Raw genomic sequence first — 20,021 nt, 5'->3', positions numbered from 1 at the left:
TCTTCAGAGGCTCCAGGGGAGGGCCCTTCCTGCCTCTTCCAGCTTCTGGGGGCTCTAGGCGTCCCTGCGCTTGTGGCTGCATCTCTCCCGTCTCTGCCTCCATCTTCTCGTAGCTTCTCCTCTGTGTCTGTGTCTCCTGTCTCTTATAAGGACACCCATCACTGGATTTAGGACCAACTGGATATTCCAAGGTTATGTCATCTTAAGATCCTTAATTTAATTATGTCTGGAAAGACCCTTTTTCCAAATAGGGTCACATTCACAGGTACCAGGAATTAGGATGTGCACGTGTCTTTTGGGTGGAGGGCACCATGCAGCCCACTACTTTCATGAACAGTACTGAGGAAAGTTTTCATTGACTTATGATTAAAATAACTCCACATTGGGCTGCCCTGGTGGTGCAGTGGTCGAGGGTCCGCCTGCCGATGCAGGGGACGCGGGTTCCCGCCCCGGTCCGGGAGGATCCCACGTGCCACGGAGCGGCTGGGCCCGTGAGCCATGGCCGCCGAGCCTGCGCATCCGGAGCCTGTGCTCCGCGACGGGAGGGGCCACAACAGTGAGGCCCAGCCTCACAACAGTTTTTGTGTACCGCAAAAAACAAATAAATAAACAATAACTTCACATGGGAAAGAAGCTAACACTTTCATAACTCGTGGTTTACAGTCTATATTGTCTTAGAAAAACCTTTCAACGCCATGTAGTTTGACTCTCATAAACACACTGATAAAGCCTTAAATATCCACATAGAGAAAAAGTAATTGAAATAAACGAAAAAGCACAAATAGCATCAAATTGAAACAGACACTCCCTACCAATCTGCCCTAAAAATGTCTGGAACCAAGTGTCCAGGATGAACGGCAAGCTCAAAAATGAGGAAGTGACGTCAGAAGTTGGCACCAGATTATCTAAAGTATGAAGTTCAGTAACACTGAGCTACAGCTTTGCAGAAACGTACATACAAGAATACCACTCAGCAAAGCAGCCTTAGAGGAAAAGCCACGTCTCCGCGCAGCCCTGCAGAGAATCAGACCTGTCGTAAACACCACCGACCAGTGGACGTTCCAGAACGATTTCAAGATAACGCACAGGACACCAAGGAACTGCCAGCAAACCGAAGGCACTGGCAGCTTGCAGGTCAGTACAGAGGGGAGGTTCCTCCAGAAGGGCACTCAAGTCTTTAATCCGTCACTTCGTGTGTCAGAATATAGTGAAGCTATGATGTGTCCAAATTACTTCCGGAAGGTTTTGAGCCACACGTGACGTGCACACACCTTAAGTGTACCTCTCGGTGAGCTTTTACCTGCAGGCAGACCTGGGAACCACCGCCCGAACAGGACACCGCACACCCAGGGGCCTGCGGCTGGTCAGTACCACCCACCCCAGGCGACGGCCGCTCGGCTACCCATCACCAAACGCTGGGCTACAACTCAGTCTGTGGGGACCTGACTCCCAGGTGTGGGCTTGCTCGTTGCCATGTTGTCATCCACGTGACCACAGGACCCTGTGCCTGTTCAGCAGCGACGGGCGGTGGGCCAGGCTCTCACTTCTGCTGGCCGCACACCTGAGAACATGTGGGCCCCAGTGGAATCAGCATCTCCCAGCCACCACCGACACCTATAGCCCCTGGTCATTCGCACACCCTCTTCTGTGACGTGCTTGTCACATCTTCTGATCCTTCACTGAGTTGCTTTTCCTTTGATGTTTTATTTTGGGGGGTATTTTTTGTTTGTTTTAATTTTTTGGCTGCACCGGGGATCTTAGTTCCCCAAACAGGGATTGAACCCGGGCCCCCTGCATCGGAAGCTCGAATTCTTAACCACTGGACCTCCAGGGAAGTCCCTGATGTTTTAGTTTTATGGATGCTTCTGAACCTGAGTCCTCCGTCAGATGTATTTATTGCAGACCTTTTCCCTAGTCTGTGACTGGCCTTTGTACTCTCATAATGGTGTCTTTTAGTGAAGAAATCAGTAATTTTATTAAATTTTTTTTTGGCCATGCCATGCGGCCTGCGGGATCTTAGTTCTCCGACCAGGGATTGATTGAACCCAGGCCCTGGCAGTGAGAGCACAGAGTCCTAACCACTGGACCGCCAGGGAAGTCCCATATGTTAATTTTTTTAATAAAAAATTTTATCCAACTTTCATCACGAGTGCTTCTTAAGAAGTGCTTAGGGCTTCCCTGGTGGCGTGGTGGTTGAGAGTCCGCCTGCCGATGCAGGGGACGCGGGTTCGTGCCCCGGTCCGGGAAGATCCCACGTGCCGCGGAGCGGCTGGGCCCGTGAGCCATGGCCGCTGAGCCTGCGCGTCCGGAGCCTGTGCTCCGCGACGGGAGAGGCCACAACAGTGAGAGGCCCGCGTACCGCAACAAAAAAGAAGTGCTTAAGAAACTTTTGCCCATCACCATGATCACAAGCACCACCGTCCCCTGCTAACCACGTTTAGGTTTGTGGTCATTCCCATCTTAATTCTGAGGCAGGAATCAAGATTCATTCCTTCATCCGCGCCAGCATCCAGCTCACTCGGGTCCCCATGTTGGAAAGACCACCCGCCCCAGCATCCTTGACAGGGGCCCACGTCACGGTCCAGTCAGACCCTCACCCACGGCCTCCTTGCCTGGCCCCCTCAGCCGCTGTCAGGCTGGGCGTCTGCCCCTCCTCCTCCGGAGCCCCCGCTGTCTGCGTTGAGCCTGTTCCCAGTCTCTGCACCCTGCGGCGTCTGGGGCCCTGTGACCGCGGCAGGGCTGCCCTCCCGGGGCATTCCAAGAGATGATAAATAACCGGCCTGTGAGCACAGCTTCCTGGCGACGAAGCCAGAGCCACCCTGTCCTCTACCAGGTCTCACACTCTGAGTCACAATCCCAGCCTGATCACCCCACGACCAGACAACCAGGGGCAGCCCCGTGTGCTCAATGGGGCTTCCCTCTGCTCAGTTTTGATACACTGTGTTTTTCAGGGAATTTGCCCATTTCTTCCAACTTGTCAAAGGTATTAGCACAAAATTGTTCACGATATTCTCTTACTATCATTCTAACATCTAGAGGATATTAGCAATGATCCTTTTTATACCTTTTATTGACAATCAACTTCCCTCTCTTTTTACTGATCACTGTGACAGGAGTTTGTCTGTTTCATTCATCTTTCAGTGTACCGGCGTTTGGCTTTGGTCATTTTTCTACTGTCCGTCTGCTTTCTATTTCATTGATATTTGCTCTCTGTTTTGCTCCTCTAGCTTTCTCTGGGTTTAATTTGCTATTCTTTTTCTCACTTCTTGACCCCCCAAATTAGAACTTTCCTTCTTTTCTAATAAGTGCAACTAGAGCTATAAATTTCCCTTAAATGCCACTTTAGGTGTATCCTACAAGTTTTGATATGTTGTATTTTCATTATCATTCTGTTCAAAATATTTTATAATTTCCATTGTGACTTATTCTAGTATCTTTCTATTGTTGATTTTTTAAATCTAATTTCACTGAGGTTAGAGAGCACACTCTGCATGATTTCAACCTTTGGGATTTGCTGAGACCTGCGTTACATTCTCGCTTGGTCTATCTTGTAAATGTTTCCTGTGCAGCTGGAATGTTCTGCACTTGTTTGGCGCAATGTACGACTTGGTTAACCATGTTGTTATAGGCCAATACTTCTTTGAAAAAAGATGCAAAACTCCTAAACAAAATAGCAAGCTGAGTCCAGCTATATAGAAAAAGAACAGCATCTTGTGACTCGGTGGGTTTATTCCAGGAATTCAAGGTCAATATTTGAAAACTGTGTTCAAGTCTTCTCCATCCTTACTGATATTTTGTATATGCTGATCTATTAATTACTGAGGAAATTTGTTAAAAATCCTCAACTCTAATTGTGGACTCGTTTCTTTCTCCTTTTAGTGCTGTCAACTTTCACTCCATATATTTAAAAAGCAAGCCTATGCATTTCAGGATCTGCGTTTCCCACTGAACTGACTCTCTTGTCATTGTGTAGTGGCCTCCCAGTTTACTTTGCTGCTGACGTCAGTAAGTCTCTTTAGGCTGGTGTTTCCTTGGTTTCTCTTTTTTATGTTTTTGCTTGAAACCTTTCTGTGCTCTTATCTAGAAAGCATGTTATCTACAAACAACAAATTTTCTTTAAAAAGCAAGCTGATAATCTTTTCTTTTTCCTGCAGTGTTCAGTCCATTGGTAATAACAGGATTATTAGTATAGTTGGGTGACGTCTACCATCTCCCTATGTGTGTTCTATTCTGTCCTTTTATGGTTTTTGTTCCTTTAAACTTCCTTGCTTGCTTGCTTTCATATTAATCAAGTATTATTCCATTTTTCTCTTCATAAGCCTTTGAGCTGTACGTGATGATTTTTGCCATTATTCACTGCAACTTTGTAGAGAAGGCAAGACTCATCCAATGGCCGAGCTCGCCGCTGCCCTCCCCCCACACTTTGAGCTGTTTGTGTCATGCGTTATGCTCCTATTTGAGTCAAAAACCCCTTAAATGATTAAGGGGTAAATGCCTTAAATGCCTTAAACCTTTTCGTTTAAGGGGTAAATGCCTTAAATGATTAAGATCTTCCTATAGAGGGCTGTTTTTTTAGTACTTCTTGTCAGCCGGCAATGAATCCCCTCGGTTTTCTTTTCTTTGTGTGACATTGTCATCACGTAGCCTTGGTCTCTGGGGGATGCTTTTGCTGGGTATAGACTACTGGTCTCGGCATTTCTGCAGCGCCTCAGAGACTAGCGCCATTGTTTCCATTGAAAAGTCAGGTGTCAATCTCGATGTTGTTCCTCTTAATGTCTTTTTTCCTCTGGCTGCTTCTAAGATTTTTTTTTTTTTTTTAAAAAACCTTTATATATTTTTAAAATTTATTTATTTATTTATTTTTGGCTGTGTTGGGTCTTTGTTGCTATGCGTGGGCTTTCTCTAGTTGTGGCGAGCGGGTGCTACTTTTCGATGAGGTGTGCGGGCTTCTCATTGTAGTGGCTTCTCCTGTTGCAGAGCATGGGCTCTAGGCACACGGGCTTCAGTAGTTGTGGCACATGGGCTTAGTTGCGCCATGGCATGTGGGATCTTCCCAGACCAGGGCTCGAACCCGTGTTCCCTGCATTGGCAGGCATATTCTTAACCACTGCACCACCAGGGGAGCCCAAGATTTTTATTTTTGTCTTTGGTTTTCAGTAGTTTGACTACAACATGCCCAGTTTTGTTTTTTGGTCGTTGTTTTATTTTAGTGTTCATCCTGCTTTGGGTTTGCTGAGCTTCTTGAACCTGTGGATTGATATCTTTCATCAGTTTTGGAACGTTCTCTGCTATTGTCTCTTCGGATACTGCTTCTGCTCCATTTTCTCTCCTCTCTCCTCTGGACCCCAATTACACATGTATTAGACATTTTCACTGTTCCTCTGTCCTCTGTGTGTCTTTGCTTGTCCCCATGCTTTTCTTTCCTAAGCTTCAGCCTGGATCCTCTCCATCACTCTGTCTTCCAGTCTCCTCATCCTGTCTCAGGTGGTACCCAGACTGCTGTAAACTACTTAATGGATCCCAGCCTCACACATTGTATTTTCAGTTCCAGAAGGTTCGCTGGACTCTTTTTTACAGATTCTTCCTTCCCTCAAGGACTGCAGCCTTCAAGTCCCACCTGCACTGATTGCTCCCCAGGATGTGTGTGTGTGTGTCTATATGTGTGTCTATATTTGTGTATATCTGTATGTAGGTGTGTGTATGTGTGTATATGTGTGCATGGTTTTGGGGGGCCAGCTTTTCAGGTAGTTTTTGCCTGGAGGGTAAGCCCAATACAAGCTAGTCATGGTTGAAACTGGAAATTCACATTTTATTTCAGAATTCTTTCTTTAAAATAAATTAGTGCCTTTTCTTAGATCCTGAGTTACGTGCAACCACCAAACTGACAATGATCCAGACTGGATTCTTAAATATTTTAAATGCAGTCTAAATAGTAAGTTAGTATCCCCAATCAAATAGGAGTCCCCATTTCTACACACATACATGCACACACACCCTACAACACGTGGTTGGTACCCGAGTTTGTGAGGCCACCCAGTCACATTTTGTGAAAGTGGTAATAGGCCAGGAAGCCCACAGTAAACTTGTAGACATGGAGCAAGTTTTGTGGCAGTAAAGAGACCTAATTTACCAACCTTTTATTATTGCAATCCTTTGTATTCAAGAAAGATTAACGTTACATATTGATAAAATTTTTTAAACTCTTTGAAATCAATTCCTGAGCCAGGATATTTCAATGAGAAATTCAATAAAATGTAAGCAATGGAATTACCTAAATGAACTTGCTTAAAGTTTCGTATGTTGGATGACAGTACTGTTTTAAGGGAAATAATATTAGAACTAAGAACAAACTCAGGGGCCATCATCCATCTTAAAATGCTTCCTATGTTCCCAGCACGTTACCATCTATACATCTTTTTTAAAAGAAGAGATATTCTCTCTCTTTCTCTCTCTATCTGAAAAAGAAATTCAACTCATTTAAATTAAAAAATGCACCAAAACAGTTCATTCATTTCCCCCACCCCCACCCCCACCCCTGGAAATCACCAAACTGTTTGTTCTCTGTATCTATGGGCTTGTTTTTTTCGTTTGTCTGTTTTTGTTTTTAGATTCCATATGTAAGTGAAATCATACAGTATTTGTCTTTCTCTGTCTGACTTATTTCACTTAGTATGATAAGCTCTAGATCCATCCATGTTGCTGCAAATGTCATTATTTCATTCTTTTTTATGGCTGAGTAATATCCCACGTGTGTGTGTGTGTGTGTGTGTGTGTGTGTGTGTGTGTGTGTGTACACACACTGAATTTTCTTTATCCATTCATCCACTGATGGACACTCAGGTTGTTTCCCGTATCTTGGATATTGTAAATACTGTTTCAATGAACAAACCTATTTCTTTTAGGTACAACGGAAACTTTCTGAAATTTCTTCATTATTTAAAAAAATTAACAAAGCCTTTTTGCACAATAGTGCGGGGCCTCTCCACAGGGCAGGCTTCCTTGCAGGCACAGGTCACGCTCCATCCACGCAGGGAAAAGTCCCACAAGCGAGCAAGTAACAGGGAAGCAGCCACAGGGTCGCATCCCCGGGGGCGCAGGTAACCTGGGGCCCAACGTGGGTGGTGCACACGTGCATTCTACGACAGCGTAACCCCATCTGGACACACAATCTCTGCGACCTAACAGCCAAAACTCCCACCGTGACCAGCAAAAAAGGAAAGGAAAGCTTCCTTTTCTCAGAAATGTTGTTTATATGCAAACAGGCACTTAATAAACCCTCTCTGAAGGAGTGACACCACCAACAGGTCTTTGAACTCCCAGGGACACTGCTCCGGTGAGATCACCTTGGCAACAAGCATGCTGGGCCTCTCTCAAAGCCCAACTTTTCTCCATCTTCAGAACTCACCTAATGATTGTAAAGACTGGAGTGACTGGGGCAGGTGGGAAGCCTGAGCTGCACGTGGACCATGCCCTGACCATGGCCACGGCCACGGGGGGTGGGAATGGGCCGGGCAACTCCAGGAATTCGGAACCTGGAATGGGCCGCCTGCTTCCTTCCTAAGCCCACCTGCTGCTTGGCCAAGGGTCCTGGAGTACCTGCATCCTCAGCCACCCGCAGACGTGGGCCCAACGTGTCCAGGGCAGCTGGACACCAGCAAGGACAACGTGCCCTTGTTGAAAAGAAGCCAGTTTGGTGACTCTGTCTCCCTCACATGTGGCAGGCAGGGTACACCGAGGTTGTGGAGACTGGGCTTCATCCTCACATCTTTCTGGAAAGTAACGGGGTCAGAGCCATTTGGTTCCAAGATCTGACACAATCCCCACTGCCTGGAGGCTGGAGGTACACCTGTCCTACCTGCCCACCACTGGGCACTGAAAGGCCTTCACCAGGCCTGGTGAAGGATTTGGGAAGTGACCGTTTTAAAGGCTCACACCGACGCCTGGTGCCAGCTCTGCCATCACCTGCTGGCCACCCGGACCCGACATCAGGCTGCCCACGGCAGAGAGGCCCATGCAAACGTCCGCCCCCAAGTGCCAAGCGCCTGTTCCAGCCTGGCCGCCTCAAAACCATTGTCCGCAGCGGAGGCGTCCGTCTCCTTGGGGTTCCTTAGCTGACTTCAGGGTGGAGCCCTGGGCAAGTCCATCCAGGCCGTGAAAGTGCTCCTGGCCACACAATGAGCCAGAAGGAGACCCTGGTCATCCTGGCTGGGCCGGCGGACCCCGTGGAAACCCCAGGCACCTGCTGGAGCCACCTCCGGAGGGGCCCGTCCCTCGGCCCAGGCCTCCCGGTCCGAGGGACGTCGACCTAGAAGGAGAGACAGATGAGTTACAGGCCGTCGGGACGCGATGGAATTGGGAAGATTGGAGTGCAGACGCACGTCACCCCCTACTCACCATGTCCCCGTTCAGTCACCACATGGAAACCGCCACACGTCTGGAAAGGAAGCTGCAGTTAATTCTTGATGAACGGACGCGCAAAAAATCCACGTCAACCGAACGCCTGCCCCTCCCACCAAAACCATCCTGTTTTCAAACGCACGGGAATAGCATTTGCTTTATTTCAAATTACAAAATATGTGATCAAGCTCTCCCTCCTTAAATATTTTTTTCTTCAGGGAAACAATGGAACCTAACAGACCTGTCTTTAAATAACCAGCTGTGACCTGAGGCACAGGAAGTGGATCTCAGACGCCTCGGGACAAACACGCAGCCATCGGCACCGGGGCAAAACCTGCTGGAGACGGGCCGGCACTGCTCAGTTTGAGGAACTGGGTTTTTAACTTGCTGCTGTATGAGTCTGTATATTAGCGGGGGAAATGGCTCCAAAAAATATTTTAATTTAAATATCAAAACGGATTTAACTTCACACAACATGTTGCAACTATTACTGCAAAGCTGACACCTGTGTCACCTTGAGTGACACGGGGCCGAGGGGATTGTGGAGCGGAGGGTGGACGGGAAAGCAGCTGTGACCACACAGGCTCGCCCAGGACATGCTGAGCACGCGGGTTCTGGGGCGCCATGCCCGCGAGGACATGCGCAGTGGACGGGCATCTGGCCGGGGCTGCCCCAACGTGGCTGGCCGCCCTCCCGTCTTACCTGGGCTGGGGAGGTGGCCGGCTCCCTGGGCTCCGTCTGGCCGGTCCCCAGAGCGGGCATCCCGGGCTCTGAGTGCAGGAGGGTGGAGGGGCTGGAGGGAGGTGACTCGGGTTGGCGCCAGGCCCTGGGGACACAGGAAACGAGTCTCACCCACGTGAACGGACACCAGCTGGCGGGCTGTAGAGAGTTCAGGAAGCACCGTCCTTGGTTATCCTGCGGTGAGCCGTGCGCTGCCACGTGGCGAGGCCCGGATCTCGCTGGGCGAGGGTGTTTGGGGGTTTCTATCAGCTCGCCACTCCCAAGCGCCAGGGTGTCCACACGTGACTTGTCTGGGGCGGGATCTCTCTCCCAGAAGCAACATGATTACAACGGGGTGTCTGCACAGAAAGTCAGAACCCGTGGCGTGGACACGGCGCACGCTCACCTGTGCTTGAGGAAGGATCTTCTGGAATGTCCTTCATGGTGTGTCGACCTGACTATTTACCTAAAAGGCTGGTAACACTTCCATCAAACGCCCTTTCGTAAGAGATTGCTTAAGATTCCAGTATCAAGCCAGACTCAAGTAAAGTCCTTGATCGTTTTAAACACCAGAAGGAAATACTCTTTCAGCCACAATCAGAACGAACTCAGCTGCCACTGTCCCCCGATAGGTGTCGGGGGCATCCCCGGAGAAAAGCTGGGCGGGGGAAGCCTGCGGCCGGCAGCCCCCGTCCAGGGCAGACCCCGCCCCCCCCCCCCCCGCCCCGGCCCCCCCCGGAAAAAAGCGGGGGGGGGGAAGCCCGCGGCCGGCAGCCCCCGTCCAGGGCAGCCCCCGCCCCCCCCCCCCAGGTCTGAGCCCTCCTCCGTAGCAGAACATCCTTCCAGCCAGACAGGGCAGCACTGCCCATCGCCGTCAGGAGGAATCCTCGACTGCTGCCGGAGCCGTGGCGGCGACGTGCGCAGGACAGTCGGGGTTTCTGGGAGTTTGGAGACGGCGCCGCCCCTCGGGCACTCAGCCCCCAATACCCAGAGCGGCTGCTTCATCTCCACTTCATTCCCGTGACATCAAAGTTACTCACGTTCTCTCAGCATTTTTCAAGGTCCCCTCCGGATCAACACACACCCACAAACACAGCTCAGGGAAATAGCCACATTTGTGTGCCATGAACGTGCTGGTCACGGTTTCTATTCAGTGAACAGTGACTTTTAACCGGTAGGATGCCAGCCGCCTGTTGCAAACGTAATAAGAGCAGAAGAATCAACTTAAACCGAATCAAAACAACAAATACAAAAGTCCTCTTATGGAGAAATCAGTTAAACAGTGATGATCCAGCAACGAAACCATCTGTGGAACTTAACTGCCAAGCCAAACGCTATCAGACTTGGGAAAGCAAGGAAACTCAGTTTTTCTCGGAGGCTCCAGAACCTTCCAGAAAGGACCTTCGGTTACGGCTCTGCACAGGCCGCGGATTTGCTGCATTTAGTTTGAACATCTGCGACCACCACCCCTTTCTTCTGCAACACTGCATGCCCGGCAGGCCACACTGACGCACTGCAGGGCTCGCCACCTCAAGACAAGGACGACGCAGCAGGGCCGAGAGCCCCACTCAGCACACCCCACACCACACAGCTGCCACCGTCAGACATCACAACGGGGACGTGCCCTCCCCCTGTTCCTCCAACCATGAGTCATGGCTACTGGGACGTCGGTCCTACGGGCCCCCCAATATCACAAAACGAAAGGCTCGGCCCTGGAAAAACCTTGTTAACAACCTGAGGAGCCTGGGGGCCGGAGCCAGGAAATAGCCCCCCCAATGCCCTCGAACCGGACCAGGGGCGAGGGACCCCCAACACAGCAGCGCAGGGCTCCCAGCTCCTTTCTGGGCGTCCCCAGAGGAAGTGCGCCAGGCTCTGCACCCACCGAGCTTGGGGGTGTCTCCATACTGGAGCCCGAGGGGCGGTGCCACTGCTTTGCCGTCAGTAGTGCCCAGTGTGAAGCCAGTTTTCTCCTTCGAATGTGTTTTTAGGTCCCCTGTGCTCCCCGGACTGGGGGTCGCCTGGGCTCAGGGCTCACGTCGCCACTGGGCGGCACCCAGGAGGGGTCTCCCCATCCTCACACTCCCGTTGGGCGACCCCTGACAACATCTGCAACTGAACGGAAACCGTGGCCCGTCCGGAAGCAGAGCGGTGGCGGGGGGTGAATGCAGGGGCTCTGGGGGGCCAGACGCTTTGTCGCATCTGTGCACAGAAGCCGGTGCCTGTGAACTGAACAGCACGGAGCAGATGCGCCCACGGGCGCTCCACAGGGGCCGCCCAGCCCCGGCTCAATGCAGGAAGGCAGCTCGCGGCCCCTGCCCACCTGCCCGCCAGGGACGGAACGCCTGCCACAGGGAGGTGACGGCACAATCTTGGAAAATAAAGTTCTTCCCTGGATATTTCCATTGCTCATTTTAGTGTATGCCCAGAACAGGCAGATTTTACTTAGGATGTCAGAAAAGAATGTTCTAAAATAACCCATTCCTCCAGCAAGCCCTTCAGGCTCTCTGCCCGAGGGAACATGGGAGCCCATGCCTGGCCCCCTGGACACGGCCCAAGTCACCAGCTCCCAGCCGCCAACTTCTCAACCCTCTCGTAAGGGCAGAGCTAACGAAAAAAGTGGGAAATTTAGAGTATTTACAGCAAAGAGGTTAAAACATAATAGAAATAACAAAATATCAAAACCCACTAGTCGACTTCACCCCGGGTTAGTCACAGACGTACTAAAAATAGAGTGGATGGGGTTTTATTCCCTTGCGCCCAGCTCCCTGTGAACTGCGAAAGGGGGCATGTGCGCGCACGGGGCCTGGGGACGTGCCCGGGGTGCTGCGGCTGCCCGACTGTGTGTCCACTGGGAACAGACCACCCGACGGGGTCACCGCTTGCCCTCTGACTCCGCCCAGCTGCCCCACCTGCTGCCAGGCCGGGTCTGGGCCTCTGCAGGGACAGGGCCGGAGGACAGAGGGGGGCCCTCGGAAGTGGAGAGCATCTCTCCCTGTGCCTCACTCGTCCCAGAGCCCCGCAGTCAGACCCCTGGCTCACGACTCACGGCCTGACCAAATGCGGGTACAACCGGTGCTTTCGGGCCACCCGGACCCCTGGCCCCATCCCTAGCACAGCTCTGCACAGAGCACCAAAGGCCTGGGGAACAGGCCTACCCCGGAGGAGAAGGCTGCCAGACGCGGGGACAGAAGAAACACCGAGAAACCGTCCCCCTCGTGACAACGCGGTTGAGCCACGGAGGAGCTGCTGCGCCTCCCGGGGCCTCTGACACGTGGGGTTCACTCCCACCAACTGGGAGCGTCCAGAAAGAGCCAGAACAAGTGTCCAGCCCTGCAGTTACACACCCAGCCTGCTCCTTCCACGACGTCCATGAAGCTGCCCAGCCGGCCCCTCAGCAGGACGTTCACCTGCGGACTCGCCGATTCTAAACCCCAGATACCGCAGATACCCCAGGACCACCTCGTCAAGCTACGAGATCATCACAAACCCAACAGTTTCTGCTGACAAGTTCAGGGTTTGAGCTGAGCAGGAAATGGACTAATATTGTGGAGCGTTTATCAAACACACTTTGCTTACATGTCCCGCGTTTCACATTCACAACAACTGTGTAAGTGACTATTGCTATTCCCATTTCTCAGATGCAAAAAATGAGGCCTAAACGTATTTCTTAAAGTGTGTCCAGCCTCGGGGGATTCACCCCTGGGTCTGGCTTTCACAGCCAAGTCCTACAACCGCCCTGGCATCCCACCTGCCTCGGACTCCGCACAATAAATGAAGAGAATGTGATGCTGTTCTCCACGGTCAGACTTTATTAGCCACAAGCAATTTTCATCACGAATGCTTAGGATATTTTAGTGCTCGTGAAAACAAAGTCGTGAAAATATTGTTCTTAAAATTAGAGTAAAAATTAAAGACACACTCCCCAGACCCCCAACACTGGCTGCAGTTTTTCCTTTGCTTCCTTCAGCGGTGCTCAGGGACCCACACACAGCCCCGCCAGCCGTACACGCTTGGACCGCAGGGCCCTGGGACGGGGCCCTTCCCACGCCCTCTGCACTCAGAGCCGCCTGTTTTGGAGTGTGTCACTCTGCCTCGAAGAGGGAAACGGGGCCACACCCAACTCTCCCTCACAGACACCAACCCAACAGAGCGTTTCTCTCGGGACGCCGGAGACATGGTCACGCTGCCCCAGGCACCCAGGACCCGGGCACCCAGGATGAACGATGCTGAGAGCGCCCGAGCCAAGGGGGAGTGGCGCCCTCGCAGGCCGGCGCCCGGGGGCCCTCGGCCAACACTGCGGTACCTCACCTGCCTCCTTAGGTTACTGGGTTATTTGCTCGTGAGCAACTGGAATTTAGCTGGAGACACTCAAGGTGTAAACACAACACCCAAATCCTTTCTAAATCTCATGTGCCAGCAGCACTGCCTGGTAGAAAGCGAGGATCTGCAGCCTGGCCACGCTCCCCAGGCAGGATGAGTCGGCACAGGCAGGGGGCGAGGCCAGCAGAGGGAGCCCGAGCCCGTCACGTCCCAAGGCCTCCCCAGCGCAGGGGTCCCTGTCCCAGGCCCGCACGGCCCAGCACTTGTCAGCTCACTCAGGGTTTAGGGTTAGATGCCTCGGTTTCAAGTATGAACGTTCGCACAAGCACTCGGCCGCTTCCCTCCCGGTGCCCCGACAGCGCTGCCTCCTCTCCGAAGGCCCCTCGACCGCCACGACCCACACGAATGCACCCTCAGCCGTCCCGTCGCGGGCTGAGGCGCGTCACTCCCACCCACACTGCGCGCCCGCCTGGCACTTACAGGACAGGGAGTGGGTGCCCTTGGGCAGGTACTCCAGCAGCAGGGAGCTGTCATCCGCCAGCACGTCGGCCTTGAGGGCCAGCAGGCTGTTCTTACTCATAAGCGCCGCCCGCAGGTTGGCCACCGCGGTGGCCTGGTGCAGCGCGTCGTCCTTCTCTGGGGTGAGGGGGGCTCCCAGGTAGCTGCCTTCTCCTCCCAGGAGCCCCTCGTCCACATGCGCGTAGAGCTCGGGCCTCTCCCCGCGGCTGTCCGAGCTGCTGGCTTCAGCGACGGTCAAGTCCGCGTCTGGGGAGGGAAACACATGTTAGAGACCTCGCCCGTGACTCAGGACCCTCCGAACAGCAAGCAGGCAAGTTTAGGAGAAGCCGGAGCCACAAGCGTCCTGAACCCCAGCGGCCTGGCCTCAAGCCCAATCCCGGCCTGCCACGAAGTCCCAGGACAGTGGTGACATCACAGTCAAGACCTCGCGTGGGGCTCAACCCAGAACCCGGGGGCGGGGTGGGCGCCTACCCAGGACAGGGGGTCTGCTCCGGGGATGAACATCTGGGTATTTTCATCCCTCAGAGAAGGGGCAACACTCAAAATGGATCAAAAAGCCCAAACTACACAACTCTTAGAAAACCCCCACGGCCTCAGGCTGGGCCACGGGTTCTCGGCTGTGACACCAAAAGCACAAGCACTGAAACAGATTAAACTGGACTTCGTCAAACATTAAACCCCTGAAGGCCTCAAAGGACACCATCAACACAGTGAGAGGATGCGTGGGAGAGAATATCTGCAAACTGTACGCCTGACACGAGAGCCCGTCTAGACACTACAGAGGACTTTATGGCTCCATAAAAAGACAAACACCCCAGCTTAAAAGTGGGCAAAGGACATGAACAGATATTTGCCCGAAGAGGACACACAAACGGCCAGTGAACAGTGCTCGACACCATTCGTCACCAGGGAAACGCAACTCAGCGCCAGGACGTCATTCCCACGCCCTCTGGGACAGCTGCCACCCACAAGTGCCAACGGGACATGGGACCCTGGAGCCCCCCGGGCTGCTGGTAAAGACGTAAAATGACGCGGTCACGGTGCAAGAGCTTGGCGGGTCCTCAGAAAGGTGGACACCAAGTTGCCACGTGGCCCGGCATTTCCACTGGTGGGAGGACGTCCAAGAGGGGTAAGACCCGCGTCCACGCTCAGAGCAACGGCACCTTTGACAGTCAGAAATGGAGCAGGGCTTCCCTGGTGGCGCAGTGGTTGGGAGTCCACCTGCCGATGCAGGGGACGCGGGTTCGTGCCCCGGTCCGGGAAGATCCCACACGCCGCAGAGCGGCTGGGCCCGTGAGCCATGGCCGCTGAGCCTGCGCGTCCGGAGCCTGTGCTCCGCAACGGGAGAGGCCACAACAGTGAGAGGCCCACGTACCGCAATAAATAAATAAATAAATGAAAACTGGGTTTGGTTAAAAAAAAATAAAATAAAAAAGAAGTGGGGCCTCCCTGGTGGCGCAGTGATTGAGAGTCCGCCTGCCGGTGCAGGGGATACGGGTTTGTGCCCCGGTCTGGGAGGATCCCACGTGCCGCGTAGCGGCTGGGCCCGTGAGCCGCGTAGCAGCTGGGCCCGTGAGCCGTGGCCGCTGAGCTTGCGCGTCCGGCAACGGGAGGGGCCACGACAGTGAGAGGCCCACATATCGCAAAAAAAAAAAAAAAAAGAAGTGGAGCAGCCCAAACGCCCACCTGCCAATGAAGGATAAACACAGAGGAATATGATTCAGTCGTAAAGAGGAACGACGCACTGGCGCAGCCTACGAGGCGGACGGACCTTGGACACGTTACGCCCGGTGAAAGGGACAAATACTGTCCGAGTGCACTCACGTGAAATACCTAGAAAAGGCAAATCCACGGGGACAGAAGGAGACTGGGAGCTGCCAAGGGCCGGGGGAGATGGAGGGGGCGGGTCTTGGGGTGACTGTTAAGGATGCAGGTTTCCTTCTGGGGCAATGAAAATGTTCTAAAGTCGACTGTGGTGACGGCTGCACAGCCCGGTGAATAGATTAGAACCCAGCGAATCACACACTTTAAATGGGTGAGTTGTCAGCAGTGTGAATTACACCTCAAGAAAGCTGCTACTAACAAGAGGATTTGTGACAACCTCTAGCTCAGGGCCACATAGGCAAGACCAGCAGCCTCCTGTACCATCTTGGCCACGGAGGTGCCCCCAGAACGGGCCGGCGCCAGACAGACCCCAGGGAGAGCTGCTGCCTGGCCAGGGCCCCCCTGGAAACAAGTGGTGACTCGAGAAATCGAAACAGAAATGGGAAAGCAAGACCATTCCCGAGAGGAGGGGAAGGCAGGCGGGGGAAAAGGGATGGGCCCCCCCTCTCCTCCCACCCCCAGGCTGTCTTGGGAGGGGGGCAGCGGGGGCACTGGTGGCGGAGGGAAGCTGGGCAGCCTCAAATGTGGGATGGGCCCGTGAGCCGGTCCCGGAAACGACAGGTCCCTCAGAACCCAGGGAAGCAGGGCCCAAGGCTGCGGAAATCAGAGAGACCCCGAACCAGCCAGAGCATCACGCCCGGACACAGCCTCGTGCACCTGGGAAGTGCGGCCAGCAGGTGCCAGGAGGCACCACAGGTGGCCCCATGTGGTGGTTCTATGGCTCCTCCCACAAACACATGCTTGGAGGTGAGCGGAGGGCGGTGGGTGGACCGCCCGCTCACAAAGCGCAGGACCCGGTCCACGGAGCCAGGTGTGCAAGGCAAGGACGGCGGGGGCCTGGGGCGCACGAGCTCCCCGCAGAGACCTGCACGCCAGGGTGGTGCTGAGCGCCGAGGCAAAGACACAGGAGGCTCCAGAAAGCTGAACTGAACATGAAGAGGGCGAGAGCCCGGTGATCCTCCCCAGGAGACGCGGGAGGACAGAGGGCCCCCTCCGTCCTGAAGGGGCTCAGCCAGCCTGCCCCAGGACGGCCCCCAGAGGGCAGAGCGACTTCCGTGACAAGGCCACTCTTTAGCCGCCTTGATGGGTACACGAGAAAACTCAGACCTAGCCTGCTTCATGGTGCACCTTCGTTTTGGAGGAAATTACTCGAAGCTGCAGAACCAGAGGGCACGGAGGCAAGAACCACCATCAGCCAATCCACCAGACTCACCCAAAATGCCTCAGACAGCTTTCACAGAACAGTTCGATAATTGCAAGAGATTGGATTTCTGACTGTGGTCCTTGGACAGGAGTCAGGATCAGAACCGAAGAGCCAGGATAGGCGGTGCCAGGAGCCAGGGCCCCAGGCACCCCGTGGACACATGGCCACTGACCGATGTTTGCAGACACTCCCGAACTGGAAGGGCACATTTGTCCACGCAAGGTGCATAGGAACTGGGTTTTTGGGTGTGGGGAGGGCCCACCTCAGCAGAGCCCCTCAGGTGTCAAGCGCCCTGGGGGCACTGGGACCCCGGGGAACAGGCTGAGAGATCACAGGGGCCCTGACCAGGGGCGTCACGTCCCACAGGGCAGCACACCCTGGGTGCCACCACCTGGATGGGTCTAACCTCTCCCCAAGGATACGAGACACTAAGGACACCGTTGAGGTGTAGCATCAGGCTACTGCTGACCGAAGCTCCGGAAGGATACTTTCTTTTTTTCAAACTATAAGCCTTTTCATATTTTTCTGCCAATTCCTAAATGTTATATCAGCACTGACTTTGCATTTCTAGCCACTAAGTGTAGGGATTAAATCAAGTTGAAGTGAAGGCTTTGCCTCTGTCTGCACGGGCTCCTGTAAGACTTAAGCAGTTCTCAGTTCCGGGGCTGGAAAGGCCAGGATCTGGGTCCAGCAGGGCCCTGTTCCTGGTGGAGGCTGCTTCCTGGCTTGCAGACGGCCACCTCCCCGCTGTCCTCACCTCGGTGGGTGGGCAGACGGAGGGCAGGCTCTGATGCGACGCAGATGCCGAGGGCCTCCGTTTATCCTGACGACTGTCTCACCGGCCCCATCTCCAAATACAGCCACACCAGGGTTAGGGATTCAACATATGAATTTAGGGGACACAAACATTCAGCCCATAACACACTGAAAACTAAAAAACACCAGATTTCAAAACCAAAATTTTAATGCAATTATATTAACAGTTTAAGTTCAAAAGCGTGTAAAATAAATCAAGATTAGCTGAAAGACTCCAACCACATGTGAAAAGCTAAAAGTTGGGTTTCAAAGAAGGATGTCTGGGGTCTGTTACTGACAACTGCCGTGAAACGAGGGGCCGGGGCACCGGCAAGCACGGGCCACAGACACACGTCGTGGGTCGACGCTCTGAAGATGCTCGTGGGTGAGCGGTGAGGGTCCACGAGATGTAGGGTGACAGTGAAGGGAATGAAAGCCGTCGACTGAAAAATTCCCACCTGAGTATTTATGACTCAGGAAAGGTACCACCGTCCGGGGAATCAAGACCAGACGCACCTGTGGGGCTGTCAGGCTACTTGCGGTCACTCAGTGACCTAACCTAGAGCCCTCGCGGGTCCAGTGAAGAGCCAGCTGCACAGCCCCGAGCAGCTCGTGACAGGACACGCAGACATGCTCTCAGCACCTGAGTGCACCCTCCATCTCCCAAGCCTTGCGGTCTGTCTGCTGAGCACCCAGGTCGAAATTCAAGCCCCCAATTCTGGAAACAGCACTTGGGACGTCTCCCAGTACAGGGATGATACCAGTCAAACGGAGCTTGGAAGGAACTGGTCATTCTGAAGACGAGAGTTGTGAAGGAGACCAGAAGGGCTAAGGGGACTTGACGTCATCTTGATGGGCCGGGCACACGCACAGCACGGCCTAGGGCGCCCCACGCTGGCCCGGGTGGGCTCCTGCGCTCACTCTGGCATCCACTTTGGAGGTGCAGGGAGACCCAGTTTCCCCAGAATTTCTTGTTCAAATGAGAAAGCGGAGGAAAGTGCCCAGAAGGGAGAGGGTGTGAGGCCCACCCTGCGCCCTCCCAGGTCCTGAGCCTCCTGCCGGGCAGACAGGCTGGGAGCCTGGCCAGGGGCAGGGGGCAGGGGTGGTGCCTGGGGGCACCGGCCAGGCGCCAGGAGAGAGAGCGGGTCCTTCCCAGGCCCTTGCAGACCACAGCCTGACTTCAAAAGGAGGGATTAAGACGATGAGGTCACAAACGAAATTCTACAAACAGAACAGGGAGTTGAAAGCAATAGTTAACATTGCAACAAATCCTTTCATAGATAAAGAGTTTGATGTTACATAAAGCCACAAAATAGGTTCTTACTAGATTATTGTTATCAAAAAACTAAAACCATTCCAAATACTCCGTGGGGGCAGGGGGTTGGGACCAATACGGCGGCCCTACCGGTTAGCAGCAGCAACGGCTTTTCTTTAGCAACTTGACATTCATGGGTTAAACTCAGACTTCATTTTGTGCCGCTTTCAGGTGGATCTCAGCTGGAGCTGGGAGAGCTGGGAAGCCAGGCTCGGACCTGAGCTTCAGGAATGGCCTCCAGCCTGAGCCATCAGCCACCGTGTGTGACAGGACTGTCTCCAAGTCCCCTCCAGGCAGGGACATCTCCTGAGCGAGGACCCCAGGGGCTCCTTCCTTCAGCTGCTAGAGTTCATCCACCAAGTGACAACCCTGAAAACGTCTCATCTAACATTTTACCTCTGAACAGTGACGAACTGAGACTCAGTGACTTAGAAAAAACCTTAAATAGTGAGGTTAAAAAACTGACAGGGACTTCCCTGGTGGTGCAGTGGTTAAGAATCCACCTGCCAATGCAGGGGACACGGGTTCAAGCCCTGGTCCGGGAAGATCCCACATGCCGCGGAGCAACGAAGCCCCTGCGCCACAACTACTGAGCCTGTGCTCTAGAGCCTGCGAGCCACAACTACTGAGTCCACGTGCCACAGCTACTGAAGCCGCACACCTAGAGCCCGTGGCCCACAACAAGAGACGCCACCGCAATGAGAAGCCTGTGCACCACAACGAAGAGCAGCCGCCGCTCGCCGCAACTACAGAAAAGCCCACGCGCAGCAACAAAGACCCAACGCAGCCAAAAATAATAAAAATTTTTTAAAAAATGTGCAGACCCTTTGAGCCAGCAATTCAACTATAAAAAAAAAAAAAAAAAAA

The 20,021-nt window shown here is 53.4% G+C and overlaps 1 protein-coding gene across 1 annotated transcript in view; it reads right to left on the bottom strand.

Annotated features, from left to right (window-relative positions):
* ZBTB46 (zinc finger and BTB domain containing 46) overlaps positions 1–20,021 on the bottom strand; it is a 36,683-nt gene that overhangs the window by 5,771 nt on the left and 10,891 nt on the right. The window contains exon 2 of the mRNA XM_007462234.1: positions 13,918–14,202. Within this exon, the coding sequence (XP_007462296.1) occupies positions 13,918–14,202 (285 nt within the window). The remainder of the gene's footprint in view (positions 1–13,917; positions 14,203–20,021) is intronic.

The sequence above is a fragment of the Lipotes vexillifer genome, unplaced genomic scaffold (genome assembly GCF_000442215.2).
Source record: "Lipotes vexillifer unplaced genomic scaffold, Lipotes_vexillifer_v1.1 scaffold1798, whole genome shotgun sequence".
Taxonomy (NCBI): domain Eukaryota; kingdom Metazoa; phylum Chordata; class Mammalia; order Artiodactyla; family Lipotidae; genus Lipotes; species Lipotes vexillifer.
This window is presented reverse-complemented; position numbering and strand designations above follow the sequence as displayed.